The sequence below is a fragment of the Nicotiana tabacum genome, chromosome 23, assembly GCF_000715075.1.
Source record: "Nicotiana tabacum cultivar K326 chromosome 23, ASM71507v2, whole genome shotgun sequence".
Taxonomy (NCBI): Eukaryota; Viridiplantae; Streptophyta; class Magnoliopsida; order Solanales; family Solanaceae; genus Nicotiana; species Nicotiana tabacum.
In genome coordinates, this window is record NC_134102.1 from 114,582,903 (window position 1) to 114,603,865 (window position 20,963).

The 20,963-nt window shown below is 35.0% G+C and overlaps 2 protein-coding genes across 3 annotated transcripts; one reads left to right on the forward strand and one right to left on the reverse strand.

Moving 5' to 3' along the window:
- Positions 1-5,182: 5,182 nt before the first annotated feature.
- LOC107806361 (arginine--tRNA ligase, chloroplastic/mitochondrial) lies at positions 5,183-17,290 on the forward strand. Of its 2 annotated transcripts, none has more exons than XM_075245275.1 (18): positions 5,183-5,469; positions 6,115-6,195; positions 6,305-6,444; positions 6,929-7,004; positions 7,136-7,237; positions 7,335-7,550; positions 9,527-9,607; positions 10,001-10,084; positions 10,370-10,474; positions 12,025-12,203; positions 12,876-12,960; positions 13,108-13,294; positions 13,468-13,537; positions 15,538-15,607; positions 15,881-15,970; positions 16,190-16,258; positions 16,351-16,449; positions 17,036-17,290. In XM_075245275.1, the coding sequence occupies exons 1-18, from the start codon at positions 5,356-5,358 to the stop codon at positions 17,144-17,146; spliced, it is 1,959 nt and encodes a 652-aa protein (XP_075101376.1). In that variant the 5' UTR covers positions 5,183-5,355; the 3' UTR covers positions 17,147-17,290. The 2 variants fall into 2 exon arrangements, with proteins under 2 accessions (XP_075101376.1, XP_075101377.1); XM_075245276.1 differs by having other exon boundaries at positions 5,272-5,469; positions 6,119-6,195.
- Positions 17,291-18,426: 1,136 nt separating this feature from the next.
- On the reverse strand, positions 18,427-19,518 carry LOC107806360 (protein OXIDATIVE STRESS 3). Its single transcript, XM_016630503.2, has 2 exons — positions 19,117-19,518; positions 18,427-18,911 (listed from the first exon to the last, which is right to left on the reverse strand). The coding sequence occupies exons 1-2, from the start codon at positions 19,311-19,313 to the stop codon at positions 18,641-18,643; spliced, it is 468 nt and encodes a 155-aa protein (XP_016485989.1). The 5' UTR covers positions 19,314-19,518; the 3' UTR covers positions 18,427-18,640.
- Positions 19,519-20,963: the final 1,445 nt, after the last annotated feature.

Sequence of the window (20,963 nt, forward strand, 5' to 3'; positions counted from 1 at the left end):
TCAAGTCATTGTAATACAAGAATGGAAATGGGAACGAATAAATATAGATTTTGCGGTTGGCTTGCCACGAACTTTTAAGAAACATGACTCCATTTGGGTCATAGTAGACTGACTCACTAAGTCAGCTCACTTTCCAGTATGCATCATTATACATAAATGAGATTGTTTGGTTGCATAGTTCTCCTATGTCTATTATGTCTGACATGGGTGCACAGTTTACTGCCTAGTTCTGGCAGAGTTTTCAAGAAGTTCTCGGTACCCGAGTTAATCTGAGTATAACTTTTCACCCTCAAACGGACAGACAGGCCGAGAGGACAATTCAGACTTTGGAAGATATGTTACGAGCATGTGTTCTTGATTTTAAAGGAAACTGAGATGATCGTCTACCTTTGATTGAATTTGCATATAATAACAGTTATCAAACAAGCATTCAGATGGCTCCATTCGAGGCCCTATATCGGAGGCGATGTCGTTCGCTTGTAGGGTGGTTTGAGATAGGTAAAACGAAGCTTATTGGGCCAAACATAGTACACGATGCCTTGAAAAAGGTGAAACTTATTCAGGAACGACTTAAAATAACTCAAAGCCGACAAAAGTCATACTCTGATATAAGACGCCGTGATTTTGAGTTCAAAGAGGGTGACTATGTATTTTTAAAGGTGTCTCCAATAAAGGGTGTCATGAGGTTTGGTAGAAAAGGAAAGCTTTGCCCAAGATATATAGGGCCTTATCCAATTCTTGAAAGGATTAGGCTTGTGGCGTATCGACTAGCTTTACCTCTAGAGTTATCTTTTGTGCATCCAGTTTTTTATTTGTCCATGCTGAGATAGTACTTTCACGACCCGAGTCATGTACTTGATAGACATGAGATAGAGGTAGATGATATTTTGACATATGAGGAGGTCCCTGTAGCTATAGTAGACAGGCAGGTTCGTAGACTTCGAACCAAAGACGTTGCGTTGGGAAAGTAATATGGAGCAACCACTCAGCTGATGAAGCTACGTGGGATCCAGAGGAATTCATAAAGAAAAAGTATGTTTATTTGTTCGAGATTTCACGTACATAATTCAATTTAAGATTTAAAATATTTAGATTGGCAAGTTATGTGATTTTTGTACTTATAATAATGTAAAATGGCTTTGGCGGGTATATGGGTATGCCTTGATGTTGTATATAATTGGATTGAGTAGCTGGAGGTTCAAAGTATTATTGTTCGATTGGTTTTGACAGGTTAAAAAATTTGGGATAACTCCAGTTACAAAGGAAACTCTGCTAAAGTTTTTGAAAATTTTAGGAGTTAGCCAAATTTTGAGGTCCTAAGAGATAGTGAGAGTGGCATAAGACCTAAGATCTTTCTTTATACTCAAGAATAACTGTGATATGACATTCGAGGACGAATATTTCGAAGGGGGAGAGAATGTAATGCCCCATTTCGCTAGCTTTTAAATACATATTGCTTAATAATAACAAGTAGCAACTACAATGATTAAAAAGCAAAAAGATAAAAAGAAAAAGAGACTTAGTGGGACCGAATCCTAAGGGAATTAGAGGGGTAAAAGTTTTTTCCCATGAGAAGGGTTGGTAAAGGTCTTTGTCTGGAAAAATAAAGAGGGAGAAATGAGGTTTTAGCAAGAAAACCAAAGCAATTTAATTGCTTTGGGAGTAGGTAACACAGAAAACGTAGAAAGTTATAAAAAAATTCAAGGTTTTGCAATTTGCCATTCTCGAAACCCATGTATTCAATTCTTTCAAAATTCCTACGGTTATTATCGCTAGGTAAGAATTTAGTCAAAACCCTTAAGTTCTCATTCTATGAAATTATTTTTATACGTAAGTTTAAGTATTCACTGAAATAAATTGATAGAGCTTTTGCGGTTTATATTATCTAGTCATGGCATAGAAGTTTTTTTTGAATGCCCATATGATAAAAGTTTATCTTTTAGTTAGTGCCAAAGTTAAGTGAGAGATTCTTTCATATCTAGTATTTAATTATATAATACATAATTGATGTTATTGGTCTAGAACCAAGGATTTATAATGAGGTCACTTTATCTTTTTTGTAAAATCAGTTTACTTGAATTCATGGCCTCGTCACCTATATACCTTTGTGGAAGAATGAAAATATTTAGTTGAAAACTTTACTTGAATTAGTGAGGTAAGAGTTTCTAGATTTATAGCTAAGTAACAACAAGTAAGACTTAATAGCTTATGAATTGACACGGTTAAGCCTATTATTGTAGATTTCGCGTTGTCGAATACTCGAAAAAAACTCGAAGAGACGAGTTGTAGCTAAAGTTTTAAGGTGAGTTGATGTTTACTTTCCTAGTAGAAAATTCTATTATACCCCTTGTGCTCCATATATTAGCTAAAGCTAATTCATGTCTTCTCGTGATCCAATGCTTAGTTCACTTTTTCATATTCAGTATGGCATTATATGTGACATGAATACATGCTTATTTGTACTACCAATTGTTACGTGCCTTTAATTGTAATATTCACATTCAGTAGGGAGAAGTGGCCAACCCCCCCTAGTGTGAGTGCTATGATGTCAGGGTTACGTACCCCACACTCGCAGGTGCCAACTGTTTGTTAGGGAAATAAGTCGACACTCCCCCGTACGTGTTCCCAGATGCTCACGACCGCAGGGCCATTATGCGTAACAATTAACATTGCAAAATTATATTTTAAAATATATGTAACTCAGTTTCTATTTCAGATATCAGTTATGGGTTCAATTTCTACGTTAAGTTTCAGTTTCCAGATTATTACTTGGTTGTAAAATTTTATATAATTTATATGATTTTTCATATATCCCTTTTCTTTCTTATATGTTCCAGAAGGTCTCGCTCCGCCTTTTTAGGAGGTAGCCTATGAGACTTAGTGGGTATCCTTTGGTGGTACTTAGCCCGTTTGGTCCTGCTACGTCGTGTGGCAGGTATTGAGGACGCATGTAATAGGGCACGTGGCTAGAGGAGATATTCTAGATTCAGTTTACAGACTCCGTTGATTCATCCCAACGATAGCGGACCCTTTTCAGACTATTATTTATAACTTTTTTTTTACGTTTATTTTATTTCTGAGGGATGCCCCCGTAGGGTATGTATTTTAAATTTTATTTTTCAGATTCTTGAGTCTCATGACTTGTTAGTGGGTCAGTATTAAAATATTTTGAGATTTATCCTTTATTTATTATATTTTATCAGTCAACTTAAAAACTGCAATTTGATTAGAATTAATATTTAAGCACGTTAGTTTCTTTGCTATTGAACTTGAAGTTTGATACAAATAGTACATGATTCACTCAACGAGTGGTAAGGGTTGAGTGTCAATCATGTCCCACCCCAGTTTGGGGCGTGATCTGTGTTTTTGTCATCCCGAATACTTGATGTGGATGATATTATTATTGTCAATTTAACTGAGAGGTGTCAATCTCGTGAAAATCAAAATATATAAGTGAGGAAATGAATGTTGTATTCGTTATCATCCCTCAAGACTCAAGAATAAGAAATAAAAAGACCTATATTCAGTAGATCCTATGAATGCCTGGACTTGATGGGTTTGGGGCAAAAAATTCCAATCATGCTGAGCCATCATAATGCTTAAATTATATAATGCATTGGAGAGTACTTTATAGGTGCAAAAATATCAAGTTCATTTCTCACACATGTTTGATTATGCTCCAAAGTATTTATACTCAAATCTTTGATGATTTAAGACCAATAAATCTTTACAATGTTTTTACTAAAATATTTGCAAAAATTCTTACCCCAAACTTGTAAGATTTTACCTTCTCTTATTCTTCTAATCAAAGTGGCTTTGACCAGGAAGACTAATAAAAAAAATATTTTACTACCTTAAAAAGTTTATTTAGAGTATTAAGAAATTTAACATATGGCAACTTAGTTTTAAAACTAGATAGGTTCGAAGCGTATGACAGGGTGTCATGGCCATATCTTTGTATGATTATGAGAAAGTTTATTTTAGTGAAATATGTATTGATCTTATATTTAAATAAATCTCTAATAATTGGTATTTGTCGATCATAAATGGTAATAAATGGTACTAAGTCTAGTTTTTTTAAAGTAGAAATGACGCTAGGTAACTACTTTAAAGGGAAGCTATTTAAGAATTAACCAGTGCGTCCTGAATTTTAGTTTATCCGTTCAATATTTTAGGACAAAAATGTCATGATTTGTCTGAAGTTAAGAATTTTAGTTTAAAATTCTAGAACAAAACAAGTACCGGTTCTTGAGAATGACTACCTGGACATTGAAATATGTACATTTGCCCCTTTTTAAATGAAAAAATTACACGTCTTATCACTTGGCCCAATAACCCATAAAAAAATAAAATTAGAATTGAAAAAATATATTATTGAGTAAAAATTAAATTTAGGGGTCCTAAAATTTATGTCTCTTGGTCTTCTTCTTTTTCTATTGGGGAAAAATGACATCATGACATAGCAATCTCTTATGGGTAGGGGTGTTCATGAAAATCCGAAAAATCGAACCAAACCGACCAAAAAAACCGATACTTTTTAGGTTTGGTTTGGTTTTGGTTTTGAATTTTAAAAACCGATCAAATTTGGTTTGGTTTTGGTTTTAATAAAAAAATAACAAAAAAAATTGAACCAAACTGACTATAGAAGTAGGTATTTAAATTTATTATTATACCTATATATATGTATATTTTTATATAAAGTTTCTAAAATTTTATGGTACATATTATTCGTTTATATTTTAGTCTACTTTTTTGCTATTATAATAATCTAATTATTTGCCTTTATATTCTAGTTTGATTGGTAGTTTTCTTTTGCTAAGTACAATAATTTATTTCATGTTAAAAATAATCGATTTTTAATTGAGTACTTAAATTATTCATCACTAGTTGATTCAATTATCATCAATATATCTTGGTAAATGATATATTTCTCAAAGAGCAATTGGTTTGATATTGTTACGTTAAAAATGTAGTCTCCGGAATATGTATTTGGTAGTGTATGTCTCATATTTAAGAAAAAACCCGATAAATAATCGAAAAAATCGAAAAACCGACCAAAACCGAATCGATAAAAAATGACTTAATTGATTTAGTTTGGTTTCAATATTTTAAAAACCGACTTAGTAGATTTAGTTTTTTTTTAGGAAAAATCGAACCAAACCGAATCACGAACACCCGAGTGAATTGAAAGGAAACACATTGAAACTTGAGAATTGACCACAAAGTCCCTATCCCAATATCTCCAGAAACCCTAAACAAAAAGTCTAGTTCGCACTGCGAATGCGAGCGCGTTGCGTGGAAGCGGAAAAAGGGTAGACCGAAGAAGAGGAATAAAATAGGAAAACCCAAACAAAAATGAGCAGCTTGGCCTTGTCTTCTCTCAAACTTCCGCCGGTGCTTTTGCTCTCTCCGCCTCCACCCGCCAAGCTCCTTCACCTCTCTTCTTTCTCCTCGTTTCTTCTCAATAACGTAAGCCTCTCTCTTTTTCTGTATCTCATTTCTGATGGATTGTTATTAATATACACTTATATACACAGTCATTTTCCTCCGTGTTTGATTTCAATCCTTCTAACTCTTCGTTGAATCATGAATTTGAGTTAATTTTTGTTTTTCATTTTGATGTTCAATTAATGCTTACCCAAGCCTGTTCTACTTAAATGCCGAGCCTAGCTGTCTTTTTGAACTTGAATATCGGGCTAATATAGAAATAATAAATCATCAATCAGAATTCAGAATAATGGCCGATGGCCGTTTAAGAAAGAAGGATAGAATTTTGGACTGCGCAGAAGAAAGAAGGTAGAATTTTTATATCAAGGAAAACATGTAAAACATACAAACATCAACGTTCTATTATCTTCGCGTTTTACTCCCTGCAACTCTTCCTCAGCCAGGCTTGGGCAGAGTATCAGAGCAAGTATTAGTAGAAAACAAAAAAGCCTTCCTCGTCATTGACATCTTTGCTCGTAGGGAAAGCGTGTTACAACATCTGGAGTTTGTTTCAGTATCCTTATTGTTCCTAGATGATTACTCTTCCGTTTTGCTTTCTATCTATTTCCTTTAGATGTAATATGCTAGTGCTTGTGGTAATTTTTGTCATGGTGCTGGTGAAACTAGACAGGTATTCCCCGAGCAACATCTAGGGAACTTTTCAGTGTGGTAAAAGTATCTACAAAGCCAATATCAACCATGGCAACTGTAAGAAAATACATCACCCTTTTGATATTGTTATTATCTTCATTAATTGCATGATAATGACTTGCAATGTTCTGCGGAATCATAGCTAACATACCTCCTTACTGAACAGGATAAAGAAATTGTAGGGAGTGTTAAGGAGCAATTAGCAAAGCTATTTGAGGAATCACTTAGGGCAGCATTCCCTGATGTTGAAGGTGTGCAGCCTATGATTGCTATTTGCAATGATCCAAGACACGGGGACTACCAGTGGTATGGATTACTTAATTTACAAGTAATTACAGTGTTGTCAAAGGCTCACCTTAAGCGTTTAACCCTTAAAGCTAGGTGCAAAAAGGATGATTGCTTCTCCTCGCTTAGTGTGTCTCGTTGCCAATGGACGTTGTACTGAAGAAGCCATGCTAAACAATAAAATATGTCACTGACTTAAAGTTTATAAGTTCCTTTTGTCCATATAACTGTTATTGGTGCGTTAGTAATTATTATTGAATAGCAGATATATTTATGTAGTCTTTTCTTCTTTTGCTCCTTTTTTCATTAAATCCTGCGCTTTGCTTGCCCTTTGCGACTAAAGCCCCAATAGACCCAACACTTTTCTGCTCTTTTCGTCTTTTGATAACACCTATTTGTTAAGACTATTAATAATTCTATTAATATCACTAGTAGTTTTATTACATAGGAAATATTAGGCCATTATTTCCTTTAACTTCTCACCATGGGGTTTGATTTTGGGCAGCAACAATGCGATGAGCTTGTGGAATAAGATTAAAGGCCAAGGTACCCAGTTCAGGGGTCCTCAACCTGTTGGAAAGGTAATGACATTGACATCCTCTATAGTCTCTTTGCCTTATTTCTATTCATGCCAGTGTCTTCGAAGTTCGTAGTTTTGATAATAGTCTTGAAGTGCAAGATACTAACATCGCATTTGTTTTCTTATGTTTAGGCTATTATAGATAATCTTCCTGCATCAGAAATGATTGAGAGATGCTCTACAGCAGGACCTGGTTTTATTAATGTTGTATTAAAAAAGCAATGGATAGCAAAGGTGTTCGCTTTATTTTACCCCAGTTCTATTCCTTTCGAATTTTATTTTATGAAAAGGTTTGTATCATATAATGACATTGTTGTTTTTGTTGATGCAGAGCATTGAGAGGATGCTAATAGACGGTATTGAAACATGGGCACCAAAGCTTCCTGTCGAAAGGACAGTTGTTGATTTTTCATCTCCAAACATAGCAAAGGAGATGCATGTTGGTCATTTGAGATCTACTATTATTGGAGACACTTTGGCCCGAATGCTGGAGTTTTCTAATGTTGAAGTTCTTCGGAGAAACCATGTGGGTGACTGGGGAACACAGGTAGATTTCATGCTCAAATAATCTCGTTATTCTGTCTTTGTCATGAGCAATTGGAATAAGATATACATATGTCTAAATTCGTTTGCAAATTCTTCTGGGCTAGACTTTTTTTCTTTTTCAAACTGATACATCAATTGCCTGAACTGTTAAAGCAATTAAGAACTGGTGCATTTAACAGATATCCTTGCCTTTTCTTCTTGAAAAATATTATATTGATTATCGTTATCCGCATCGATGTTATAACACTGTCAATTTAGCCTTAATTTATTATAGTACATGAGTGGAAAAGATTTCAGATAGATTGAGAAGGGATTTTTTGCTGGTAAGGAAGAAAGGGAAGAGGGAATTTCATTTGGTAAGGTGGAATATTGGTACTCTTGACAAAGAAAATGGAAGATTAGGAATAAGGAACCTGAGGATCCATAGCTAAAGCTTGCTGTACAAATGGCTTTGGAGGTTCAATTTTGGAGAAGGGGCTCTTTGGAGAAAAGTTTTGGTAGCAAAATAGGGCCACGAAGCCCACGACCGATGAGACCTGTGGTACACTAAAGTGGTTCAGGGACCTATGGAATTGGGGTTTGGAAGCACACCAGAGAACATTGGAATGTTCTTTGCTATGATCAAGTTAAAATTGGTAAATGGACAATTTTAATTTTGGCATGACACATGGACGGATCACACACCTTTACAAGATCAATTTCCAGATTTGCTGAACATGCTGATGCCACTGGGCACTAGTTTGGGTGGACTATTAGATTTATAAGGGATTATAATGATTGGGAGATTCAATGGGTGCTGCAACTGTTTGTGCAGAGTTGGAAGCCCTGGGAGTTAATTGGGGAATCTGGTACTTTAATTTGGTTCTCAAGAAATGCTATTTTCTCTGTTAATAGCTGCTACAAAAGCTTGGTAGCCTCTTCAATCAACACAGTAGAGTGGGCATGGCCATGAAGAAGGATCTGGAGAACGAGGTCTCCATATAAGGTAGGTTGTTTCTGTTGAGAGGCTGCCCATGGTGCGGTATCGACTCATCGGAATCTGATGAAGGGCAGCCCGGTGCACAAGGCCTCCCGCGTTCACGTAGGGTCCGGGGAAGGGTCGCACCCTAAGGGGTGTGACGTAGACGGTCTACCCTAATGCAAGCATTAGTGGTTGCTTCTACGGTTCGATCCCGTGATCTATAGGTCACACGGAATCTGATGAAGAGGGGAATGAATTTATGTGGCAGGTGTCTCATGTGAGAGGGACGTGGAGACATCAGGGCACCTTTTTATGTACTTCCGCGGAGCTTATTTCTCAACATCCTTTGGATTGTTCAGTGATGCCTACTTCTGTTAAAGATCTTTTCAGCTGCTGGCATTCACATGGTTAGAGAAAGGACAAATAGATGATATGGAATACAATTCCTTCTTGTGTGCTATGGGTGATATGCAAGGAAAGAAATTAGGTGTTTTGAGGGAAAAGCTCAAACTATACAGTGTCGGAAACATAAGTTTTTACGGTTATTAGCTAGTCGGTGTACATTGGAAGATGTATACGAAGCAGACAGCCAGACACTGACAGATTTTTTAATCTCTTTTCAGAACTAGCCTGATTTTGTAGATACTTTATATCTGACAGCACATACTTGATGCTGGTTTCATAGTGAATAAAAATTCCTACAATCTCTTTCAAAAATAGATATGTGACATGAATAGTCTATCATTATTCAAGTTTACATACCTTTAAAAAAAATACCATGTCATTATTCTGAAATATTCATGCAATTGTTGGTTGAATGAGCAATCTTACTCTGATTTGTTTTGAAAGAAAGACCAAATTTTATGTTCATTGGATTTTTATCCACGAAGCTATATAGTGATTTATTTATGACTCGATGCAAGTTCTCTTTTTAGAGTAGTATGTTATGCACTAGAAATGGTTTGTTCCCTTACCTTGTAAGTCAAAAAGCCTCACACTTATTATATCTTTTGCAGTTTGGAATGTTAATTGAGTACCTCTTTGACAAAATTCCTAACTGGGAAGCTGCTAGTGCCCAAGCCATTGGAGATTTGCAGGTGAATGTTCAAATTTAGCTGTCATTCTCCTATTATCTTACTCTGTGATATTTGATAATCTCCATTTGGCCCTAGATAAAGCATGCAATATGCACATAAAAAATTAGCTAATAGAAAATAATGGAAAAAGAAAAGGATTAGCATTGACAGAAATTTCTGATACTACATAGTGTTCTTTTCTTTGTTCACATGCTATCATTTTCAATTATTACTTGACTTATTTGGAAGTTTTTAAACAATTGTCTATTATTAGCTACAAATATGAGCATACCCTGGAATGTGCGCGTATCTGTTTCTTGAAAACTTCACTTGGGAAGGAGCAGTACATGTGGTAGGATGACGGAATTTTTTATGATAACTTGACATATCAGTCCCTTTCTTGATTTCTTGTAGGCGTTCTATAAGGCCTCAAAACAAAGATTTGACAATGATCCAGATTTCAAGGAGAGGGCGCAAAAGGCTGTTGTTAGCCTACAGGTGAACTTTCAAGTTTTGCAAGTCTGCATCTAATGATAACATTTTTCTTGATAGATGTTGGGGAAATTCAATTCTGTCCTTTGAAGGGGAGGGGGCAAATGAATATGCTTGCAGATATCTGCTGCTTCTCTTGCATTATTTGTTTGAAATGCCAGATGGCATCTGATAATCGTGTTATAGCTTCCTCATGAAAGATCTGCTCAACTAGTTAATAACTTTTAAGGATAACATTTTATTTGATCCTTTTCTCTTATATGTGTGTTTCAATTGGTGTATGTCTCATAGGGAGGGGAGGAGAAGTACAGGAAGGCATGGACACAAATTTGTGAAATTAGCAGAGAAGAATTTCAAAGGGTTTACGAAAGACTTGGAGTTCACTTAGAGGAAAAGGTACCTTGTTGAGCATTCTCTACTATCTTAAATTGAAATCTGGAGAGCATGCATTATATCTTGTTTTTGCCTTCTAAATGTGATGCATCCTCTAGGCTAATGTTGTTTAGTATCTCCACGAGCCGTGCTAAAATTTCTTCTGATCCTTCATGCTATTAGAATCACATATGTACTGTTTCAACTTTTAGCACCCATGAAATGATTCTGAATCTGATGATTTTACTTGTTTTGTATTTTCAACAAATACTTAATCCCAAAGAGAATGCTTCAAAGGTATTCCCCTGAAGGAGAATTCTCATAGCAGTCGTACCAAAGCGTGTGCTTAGTGGTGAATGAAGCTAGAATGAACCTTGGGAAACCAAGGTTCAAATTCCAGCAGATGCAAAAAAGTTAGGTATAATTTCTAGCCCGTCGCAGGAATCCGGTGGATTAATTGAGCTGCGCACAAGCTAGCTCGGCCACCACTCCTATAAAAAAGGAAATCGCATAACGGTTGCATTAGAAGCTTTAGTATGTTTTTACTGGACAATGTACTGCGTATATTGCTGCCACCTGAAATTTAATAAGACTTCTAAAAAAGTTGAAACTCTTAGATTCAGATGATTAATTTCTGAAGAAATGGTAAATGAAAAAGAAAGATAGAGTAGCCTGTTGACTGAACTTTTGATCTTAGAGTTATAGTTCTGCAGATTTGTTTTGATGATCAAATTAGTTGGTCATATAAACCCTAAAGAGAATTTTTTTTTTTTTGGGGGGGGGGGGGGGGGAGGGGGCTAAGTTTATAAGATCCTGGTGGATACTCTTTTAACTAATTTCATCTTGTATGTGGTGCAGAAGTTGCTGCCATGTGACCGGGTGGTCACGGGTTCGAGCCGTGGAAACAACCTCTGGCTGAAATGCAGGGTAAGGCTGCATACAATAGACCCTCGTGGTCCGGCCCTTCCCCAGACCCCGCGTATAGCGGGAGCATAGTGCATCGGGCTGCCCTTTATGTGGTGCAGAAATTGAATATGATTTATGATTGTTGACATTGGACCATCTGGTCTCTAGTAGTCAAGTAAATATGGGGAAATTCATTTGGTGTGAGTGTCCTGCTATATGTAAATAGTTCTATCATATCCTGTAGAAGGATTGTGGGAGAATATGATGTTTTTTTATGATGGTGGCGTCAAGCCCGAATTGCGCGCACTATGACTAATTCCACTGAGTATTTGCTACCTCCCACTAGCAGAGGTACTAGGTAACTCTACCCACCAAGGCCTGGGCGGATGGGAAGAAATCACCTAGTGTCTTTTGCCTCCGCTGGAATTTGAAACCGAGACCTTATGTTCTCCTCCCACTTCATTAACCACTAGGCCACACTCTTCATTAACCACTAGGGCACACCCTTGGGTACGAGAATATGATGATTCATTCAGCGGGGCTTATCCTTTTTTAATAAAATATTCTTTTTTCATTTTGAATTGAGCATGTAGCATGCACATGCATTACTTGTTTTATGTATGATTGAGCTAACCCTCATTGATTAATTTGGTATTTCTTATTTTTAGGGTGAAAGCTTTTACAATCCGTACATTCCCAAGGCGTTAGATTTGCTTAACAATAAGGGATTGATTCAAGAAAGCGAAGGAGCTCGTGTTATCTTTATTGAAGGGAAAAAAATACCTCTTATCGTTGTTAAGAGGGATGGTGGTTTCAACTATGCTTCAACTGATCTTACTGCACTATGGTTGGTTTTCATTGTAACTTGTGCTTTTGGATGGACTTTGCTATTATAGGCTGTTATGTCAAAATCATGGGATGTGTTTTAATGGGCTTTGGTGTCATGTTTGCCCCTTCTACTGCCAATATGACATGTCCTTTATGTCATTTTTGTCATTGCATGATACGTGTCTAAAACCACCAGTCATATTCATAGAGGAAATTGAAATATAAATAGGTTTGCGTTTCTACTTGGTGATAAACCTAGCGCTGTGGGAAGTTTGTTGCGCTACTCTACTTTTCTGTCTCAGTATTAAGGTTTGTGTAAGAGCTGCATGTATATTAAGTATGTACGCAGGAAGGAAAATATCTTGTCCCAGTGGCAAAGTAGGTCTGGTAGCTGTGAGTTCTTGTAATCAGTGTAATGCAAGCAAATGTTAATACGGAGTATATGTTAAAGAGGTGATTTTGAGTACAGATTACCCATCTTAAATTAATCCATATAGTTCAGACCATTATGATTAGATTACTCTAACCTATGTGATGTAGTATAGGTAACTAGCTGGGTAGAGGGGTATTGAGTTTGCAAGGCTTTTAATTTGGGTATCAACTGGTGTAACTGATGCTGAGACTTGGAGTTCAATGTATATTGAAGTTTCAACACATGATTTCATGATACCTTCTATATGCAACTCTTAAGGTATCGGCTTAATGAAGAGAAAGCAGACTGGATGATATATGTGACTGATGTTGGCCAGCGAGAGCACTTTGAAATGGTCTTTGCTGTAAGTTTCTAAAATCAGTATCTCTTTTTCTATCCCTTTTTGGCATATGATGTTAAGATATATTTATTATTTGATGAATAGATTATGATATGATCTCATGAGGATTGAGCCATAACCAGGTTTGTTTTCCCTCTAATCTTCTTTCAGGCTGCAAAACTTGCAGGCTGGCTTCCCCAAAACGAGAATGATTTTCCCAAGGCCAGTCATGTAGGATTTGGTCTAGTTTTAGGAGATGATGGCAAACGATTTCGTACTCGGAGTACTGAGGTGGTTAAGCTAGTTGATTTACTTGATGAGGCCAAGAGCCGGTGTAAATTAGCACTTGAAGAACGAGGTATGTAGAATGATATTTGGTTGATTCTTGAACAGAGGGATTTTGGGATTTTTTGTATACTAGTTTATTTTTATTTGAATTAGCGTCTCTCTTGTCAATTATGGGTAGTAAAGTTTTGCAATCTTAATTTATAATGCAGAATTTCATGTTTTCTGTCATTACTGTCTTAGCAGGTAAGGCAACAGAATGGACAGCTGAGGAACTGGAGCAAACTGCTGAAGCAGTTGGATATGGTGCTGTGAAGTAAGTTCCTCATGCTTTTGCATGCATTTGTACTTATTTTCATTTTGCAAGAGAACAAAAATGAGCTGGGCAATTGAATACAGAGCTTACAAGTTTGGTGTTGAAGAATAGCAAAAAAAGTGTGACAAGTGATGATGAGCTTAATATTTCCTCAAGCTTGGTTGAGAATTTATAATCATTACTTGTGTGACAATTAGTGAAATGCCAATTTTAGGCATAACAAAATTCATAATCTATGCATGATTACACTAATCAGATCAATTTATATCAAACCTATTCAATATGAATCAATGCATATCTTGTAGTTCTCCTAGAATTTACCCTCAAGAGATTTAGTACCCAGCATTCCCCTGCTGGAGCATGCAAGTGTTATAGGCTCCAAGTTTGTTACTAATTTACTGGATCCAATCCAAGTACCTTGAAGGGATTTAGTTATAACATGTGCAAGTTGGTAATTTGAACTGGCAAAACTAGTGGTAATGCATTCAATCTTCTATCTTAGAAAATGACAATCCACTTCTATCTATCTCATTCTTTCATGAAATACGGGATTTGAGTATATATAAAAGAAGGTACAATTGTCACATTTTTACTTCATCTTTGTGACGTCAGTGCACTTATCTTAGAGAAGTTGTTTAACTAGATAAGCTTTAAGTTGCAAGGGTAATAGCTTGATATTTTGCTTCTGCAGTAGATCTGGTGATAACATCTTGTCTTTTACTCTTTCAAGAGATCATATTTCCTCTGATCATGATACAGTATCCAGAAGTGAATTGTCTATGTGAGGGAGAATTTGTTCAATCTGCGTTAGAGTATCCAACATTTTGTTGATGACCCTTCATATAACAGTCTTTGTGCTTGAGCTCCTTTAGTGTACTCAAAATGCAAATTATTGCATCCCAATGGCCAGTTGGTCACGCCGTGGAGTTTGGAGAATTTAATTGACGGCAGATGAAATATTTGGTTGTGTGATTTTATGATAAATTAGTTTGTCAACCAGTCTTCCATTTCATCAGGGTTTTCTAATGGCTTCTAGCCTTTTTCTATCTAGAAACAAGTTTAACATTTGGATTCGTAAGAGTGTCAACATATTTGAAATCTAACATACTTGTCTCCTCAAATATATCCAAAGCGTACTTTCTTTGTTGGATAGCTATGCCAATCTTAGATTGTGATAACTCGATCTCCAGAAAGTATTTCTATTTGTCCAAATTTTTGGTTTGCAAGTGATTAAACAAATTGCAAGTTGAGAAATTCCTTGTTGGTTATTGCTTGCTATGTCAATGTCATCAACATAAACCAGTTTAGTGTCATACTTCAACCTAGCATTGTCTGTCGCATGCAAAGCAGGGGAATTTAATGGTCTGTGCTATGATTTTGTGAACTTTTAGTATAGCGGTTGTTTTAGGCCAACTCTTTTGTCAGGCAAAACTGAAAAAGTATGAACAGTGAAAGAAAATTTCTATTTTGAAGAAGTGACATTTTATTGGAGGATTCAAGAAAGAGACTTTATATGGGATGAGGCAGTATACATACGAAAATTAATTGCCTTGGTGGCAATAGTTTGGAACAAAAATTCTGGTTCAATAGCTCAAACAAGTAGGCCAGAATGCCTTTGACCACTGCAGCGATACATAAGAGTTCGTCAATAGGGAGAAGTACATAGGTTCTATATAGTCATTGCTGTTGGCACATTGTATTATCATAGGCATGCACTCCAATTACAGTTAGGTGTAATTTTGGAGAGTACATACCTTTTGCACCAAAATCTTTCACATTTATATGAATAGTGATGTCATCTACAATCTCCAGATGTTTCAAGAAATCAAATTCGTAACACTCAAAACTATGATTGTGTTTGACTTATTTCCCATCAAATAGATTTATCAACTATCTCTATAGTTTGCTCTGGTACATTTTGTGATACATCTCTTTTGTGCTTTTCTTGTCTTCTCTCGAGGACTCTGACCTTTTCTTTTCCCTTTTGGAATGGAAAATAGATATGCAGACTTGAAGAACAACAGATTGACCAACTACACATTTAATTTTGATCAGATGCTTAGTGATAAGGTGTGTATAGATATCCATTTACAAAATGAGTAAATTTCATTTTGCACTAGTATACTAATTTATCTCTCCTCGGATTAACCCACGTGCTTCATTAGACTTATCTTCATCCTTTTCAATCTTCATGGAAACAGTTCCATGATTATATTTATAACTGAAGCGGGTGAGATCCTGTAATATTTTATGTTTTGCACTTGATTCATAGATTTGCTTTCTTATTTATGCCTCTGGTTAAATAAGATTTGACATTCACTTGTGTTTCTCTGTGATTGGCAGGGAAATACGGCTGTGTATTTGCTGTATGCACATGCCCGAATTTGTTCGATCATCAGAAAGTCTGGTAGAGATATAGAGGAGTTAAAGAAGGTAAAGATCTCATTCGTCCTTGTTGAAATATGTCTTCCAGATTTTGTATGTATGTGTTTTTTGGGAGGGTGTGTGTGTGGTGTTCAACCAATGTTCAGGTCAAATAGTTCCTGCTATTATTGCTCTTTGGCCACTTGTGGCTGTTTAAAAGTTAATGCTTTGGGTTATTGGATTTGTAGAACTAATAATTCTCACAATTGAGTGATTTGTAATGGACAGGTAGGAGGTATAGTATTGGCTCATCCAGATGAACGTGCGTTAGGCCTTCATTTGCTCCAGTTTGCTGAGGTAAGTAGATGTTCTATAGTTATTACAGCGCCGTGACTTTCTATTATCTGTGCAAAGTTCTAGTCTTGTAAATATTGGTGTCTCATTTGCAGATCGTTGAGGAGGCTTGTATCAATCTTTTGCCAAACCTTTTGTGTGAATATCTTTACAAATTGTCTGAAGACTTCACAAAATTTTACACCAATTGTCAGGTAAGAATTTTTTCTAGTGAGAATTATTGTCAGGTATGAATTCTTTCTAGTGAGAATTAAGTTAACCAAAGAACGGAAAAATTGGATACTCTTCACCTGGACAATTCATGGCTAAAGTTGCCACAAACTAGCTTGAAACCACTTGCTAGTAAATCTGGAAGCATTGCATGTAGCTGCTGCTTCACAGTTAGTTATCCTAGGATTATAATGTAGGGATTGTTAGTGTTATGAATAATAATACATAAATTGTTATGCAAAGATTGATGGGGAAGTTAAGAATTAGTTTACTAATTAGCGTACATGTTGAGTTTTTGTTCTAAAAAGAAACTCTTAAATTAAAAAACACTGTAAAGTAAGGCGGATTACCTTACTTTTATTTTAGGAGTATTTGTCGTTTCAGGTACTCTTATCCAAACATTCTTATTCCACATTTATCTCACATATAATAGAACATAGGTTCCAGCATACAGCACTAAAGAAACAAGAACAACACATAAGATTCATGCAAGGATGAAGATCGTTTTGAGGAATTATTTGTTTTTGAGTTGATAGCTAGCCCTTAAAGTTTTATTTTGTAATTTGGCAGGTGGTTGGTTCAGCGGAGGAAACTAGCAGGCTTATGCTGTGCGAGGCAACAGCTGTTGTGATGAGAAAGTGTTTCCATTTGTTGGGTATCACCCCTGTTTATAAAATTTGAAATGTTAAAAAGATTTTGTACTCTTCTTTCTTTTTCTCTTGTAGTCACGAGTTTGCCAATCCTGCCAAATGTGTACACGAGTTTGTGCAGTTTAATAGTTTATTGAGATCCAAAATTAGTTGGTTATGTTTTCTGAGGGCAAAATTCAGCATTACTTCATATTGTTTTCAGAGCATTTTGGAACCTTACTCAACGTAGGGTCCAAAAAATCCTACGTACAAGGGGATAAGAGTTCTTAGCATCGGTAGTAGTTTTTCAGCAGTTCCTGCTTGAGTTGTTTATTTTAAGGATTTAAATAATAAGTAACTTTTACACTATCGGTTCAATTTAACCAGCTTTAGCAGGTCAGTACTCTATTTTCTAGGTTGTCATTTCAAAAAATCTATATACATGCATTGCACTAAACTTAAACTCTTACTAAATACCTGCCAACTTAAGTTTAATATTAGCCACCTTCACTTTGCCCATGACCTTATGGTTGTTTTAACTGGTCGATCTGTGAACCAAATGACATGCTAAGCAATGATAACTAATCATAACTAAAGATTGGTTATGGATCCATGACACATGCCATGGTTGTTTTAAAATCGATCTCCTGTGTTTGGTACGCGGAATAAGGTGGGATAATATAGGTGATTAAATTTATACCATCAATCAAACATGGTATAAATTTAATTAGACTGAATATCCACCTTATTCCTTTATCCCATTAAACTTGGGATTATTTTATCCCACCACCTGGAGGTGGGATAAAATAGTTCAGGGCTTATAATCCTGGGATTATAATAAGAGTCGAGGAAGGTTCTAGGTATGACAGTCGCTACTCACGACTGATCTTTTATCAAATTAGACGTGGCTAAAGTGGCCATTAATGCAAAGAAAGGTAGACAAGGAAAGTAGTTATGTGAATTGAACAAATGAAAGAATTTCCTAATTTTCAATTTCAAAAATATTCTTTAAAGCTATGATGTTTTTAATATTTTAAACTAGCTGAACTTCTTTTTTTTTTTTGTTTAAATTTTTTATAGATTGAATGAATTCAATTTGTATTTCATGTGAAGGAAAAACTAAAAAGATTAGCATAAAAAAAAGGCTTCTATTTTGTTGGTTTGGTTTGTTCTGTATTTTAGCAAATTGGCATAGTTGATTTGATTTATTTTAAGGCAAAAGCCAAATCAAAACAATTACTACTAATATTACGAGTACGACGACCCACCCAAAACTTATCTTACGAGTATGAATGTGGTAACTGCTCATAACCCTCGAAACATTGATCAGACTCCTCGAGAAACTTGTAGGGTTTAATTAGTTACAGAAAATTTCCATAATTCCTTTTTCTTTTTTCTTGATCCTCCATCACTTCATTTACATCAACAAACATTTCTGCTCAAAATTTGTTTCTCTTTCTACTGAAAATGTCAACCATTTTCCTTTTACAATTTCACATGTTGCTAGCTTTAAAAAATAAAAAATTACTACTGAGAATTTAGGAAATTAAAAATTCTTTTCCAAAGAAATGGGAGATGTAGCATGAAGAGTAGTATTTGATAAAATAGGCCTCCTTGAAGTTGAAGAGTAGGACTTCTTTTTAATGATAGGTTTTGGACGAAATGATGATCTTTTGACATTTGCTCCAAAACTCTTAAATGACTTCATTCTCTGGTTATAAGAATTCCCTTTCTTTGCAAGATCCTCTAGCCTCTTCACATTTCCTAAACATCCAAACGACCGACTATTCCCTTGATAATATTTTGATAGTCCTCTCCTGCACACACACAAGAGTTCATATATTTCATTACAATTTAGAGTGTATATAAAACATTTTGAGCTAAATGCTTGCCCAAACAGAAATTCTTAACTTTCCACAAAAATAGATTACATGTGAAGAAAACATATATTTTGCATATCTGAATATATACGAGGATCAAATATCTATTACCATAAAAAATAGTGATGAATGGTGAACTTACTTGATGGGTAACTGATCCATTAATTCAGACAACTCATACAAAGGTCCATGAGACGAAGCATCATCATCTAGCTCAAACGAAGAAGAAGAAGAATAAGAAAATTCCAACGAATTTGACTTAAGAGAATAATCATCAGAAATACAATTCTCAGTTTCCATAATAACCCACGTCTGAACATTCTTCTCTTTCAACCCCATTATATTTCTTCTTCTTGATAATTTCCCTTTATTTAAAGAAAGATGATTGAATTTGCTAAAGGAAAGGAAAAAATATAGAGAGTTAAGTAACGGAATAGAAGATATATAATGATTTTCTTGTTTCCTCAAGACTTGGTAATACGTTGCAATTTCTAGCAAGTTTCTGATAAGGAAACATTTATATATATATATCTCCTACAACTCTTTCGTCTTAATCCAATAATTTAATTATTTATAGATAAACATTAAAAAAATACTCTTGCTGTTTTAGATTACATGGTTGAGAGATTTTTGAAGGGTTTGGCTGGGTGAGTGGGTGGATAATGACTGACGTGTATAATTATGAGATTTAGTTTTGAGTACAAGATTAGTTTTTCTCTCTCTTCCCTTTTTCTTAACTGAGCAAGATTAGTTTGTTTTCATGTTGTTTAATTTGCATTTATTCTTTAATTACGGATTACTTTTTGGGGTTAATTTTAAGTGGATAAGGTAGATTTTTGTAGACATCCAAATGTGACTCACCACTCTTTCATTTTGGGGAAACTAATTAAAGTCACCATCTTTGTGACTTTTGTCCCCACAAAGGTATGACACTACAACCCATGTACTTGTAATTTTCATTTCTATATTCGAACAAAAGATTGTCAACATAAAGGTCGATCGATTTATATTTAATTGGTTTAATTTTTAAAAAAATTAGTATTGAATTTATTATATTTTTAAAATTATAAATTAAAATCTATTAATATTTATTGAGATTTAGTAAATTTTTAATATATATCTATATTTTGTGTCAAAAATTATAGAGTTAAATGAACTCTTACTTGATAGGCTACATCATCGTCTGGTCAAAGAGGTTAAATCTTTGATTATTCTACTTCTTTTAACCAAAGTAGTAGTGCCAAACAGATCTTATGCACTATGGGAAACAGAAAACTGTGGTTGAATTTTGGGTAATTTTCATGTATCCTTTATTTTGCGAAAATTCTCTAAGTATTTTCATAATCAACTATGTATGCTTGCATTAGGATGTGATGTCCATATCATACGTTTTTGGGGATGCAGTCTTTCTTCGAACCCTATGAGAACGCGGGATACTTTGTACTTCAGACTGCCTTTTTAGATCATTCTAACAATTCCAAAAAAAAAATTAAAAGTTTCCCTTTTCCGCTCTTTTAGAAAAATAAAAAGTCACTTTTATTATGATTTTCTTATCCAATATATCCTTCTTACTCCTATTAGTGTAGCATTAATTAATTATGTGAGACGTTTAAAGAAGACAAAGAAGATAGTTTAAATATATTCTTATAGTAAGGTTATTAATATTCTTATTTATAAAGGGATGTGTAAAATCTTAAAGCATACATAAAATGAAAGAGAGAGAGTAATTCAGTAGTAGAGCTACTAGTCTGCTACCTTGCATCTTAAAATCTTAATTGAAGGCGTAAAGTTTTATTTTCAAAAAAAAATCTTCTTTATCTTTTAATAATTCGAGCTTCCCAAAAGAATATTAAAAAAGAGCTGGCTTGAGTACATCTTTGTATGAGGAGTTCTACAAGGAAGAACTTCAATGGATGGTAATAAAGTCAATTTAGTTTTCAAGATTGTACTAAAAGAATTGTTCCTTTCTTACAAGTATATACCACATTA

What these genes read in the sequence shown, in the direction of transcription:
- LOC107806361 (XM_075245275.1), top strand. Translation starts at nt 5,356, where the DNA reads ATGAGCAGCTTGGCCTTGTCTTCTCTCAAACTTCCGCCGGTGCTTTTG. An exon ending in AGACACGGGGACTACCAGTG is followed by an intron (nt 6,445 to 6,928) that starts GTATGGATTACT and finishes GATTTTGGGCAG; the next exon opens with CAACAATGCGATGAGCTTGT. An exon ending in GTTGGATATGGTGCTGTGAA is followed by an intron (nt 13,538 to 15,537) that starts GTAAGTTCCTCA and finishes AATGGAAAATAG; the next exon opens with ATATGCAGACTTGAAGAACA.
- LOC107806360 (XM_016630503.2), bottom strand. Translation starts at nt 19,313, where the DNA reads ATGGGGTTGAAAGAGAAGAATGTTCAGACGTGGGTTATTATGGAAACT. An exon ending in ATGGATCAGTTACCCATCAA is followed by an intron (nt 18,912 to 19,116) that starts GTAAGTTCACCA and finishes GTGTGTGTGCAG; the next exon opens with GAGAGGACTATCAAAATATT.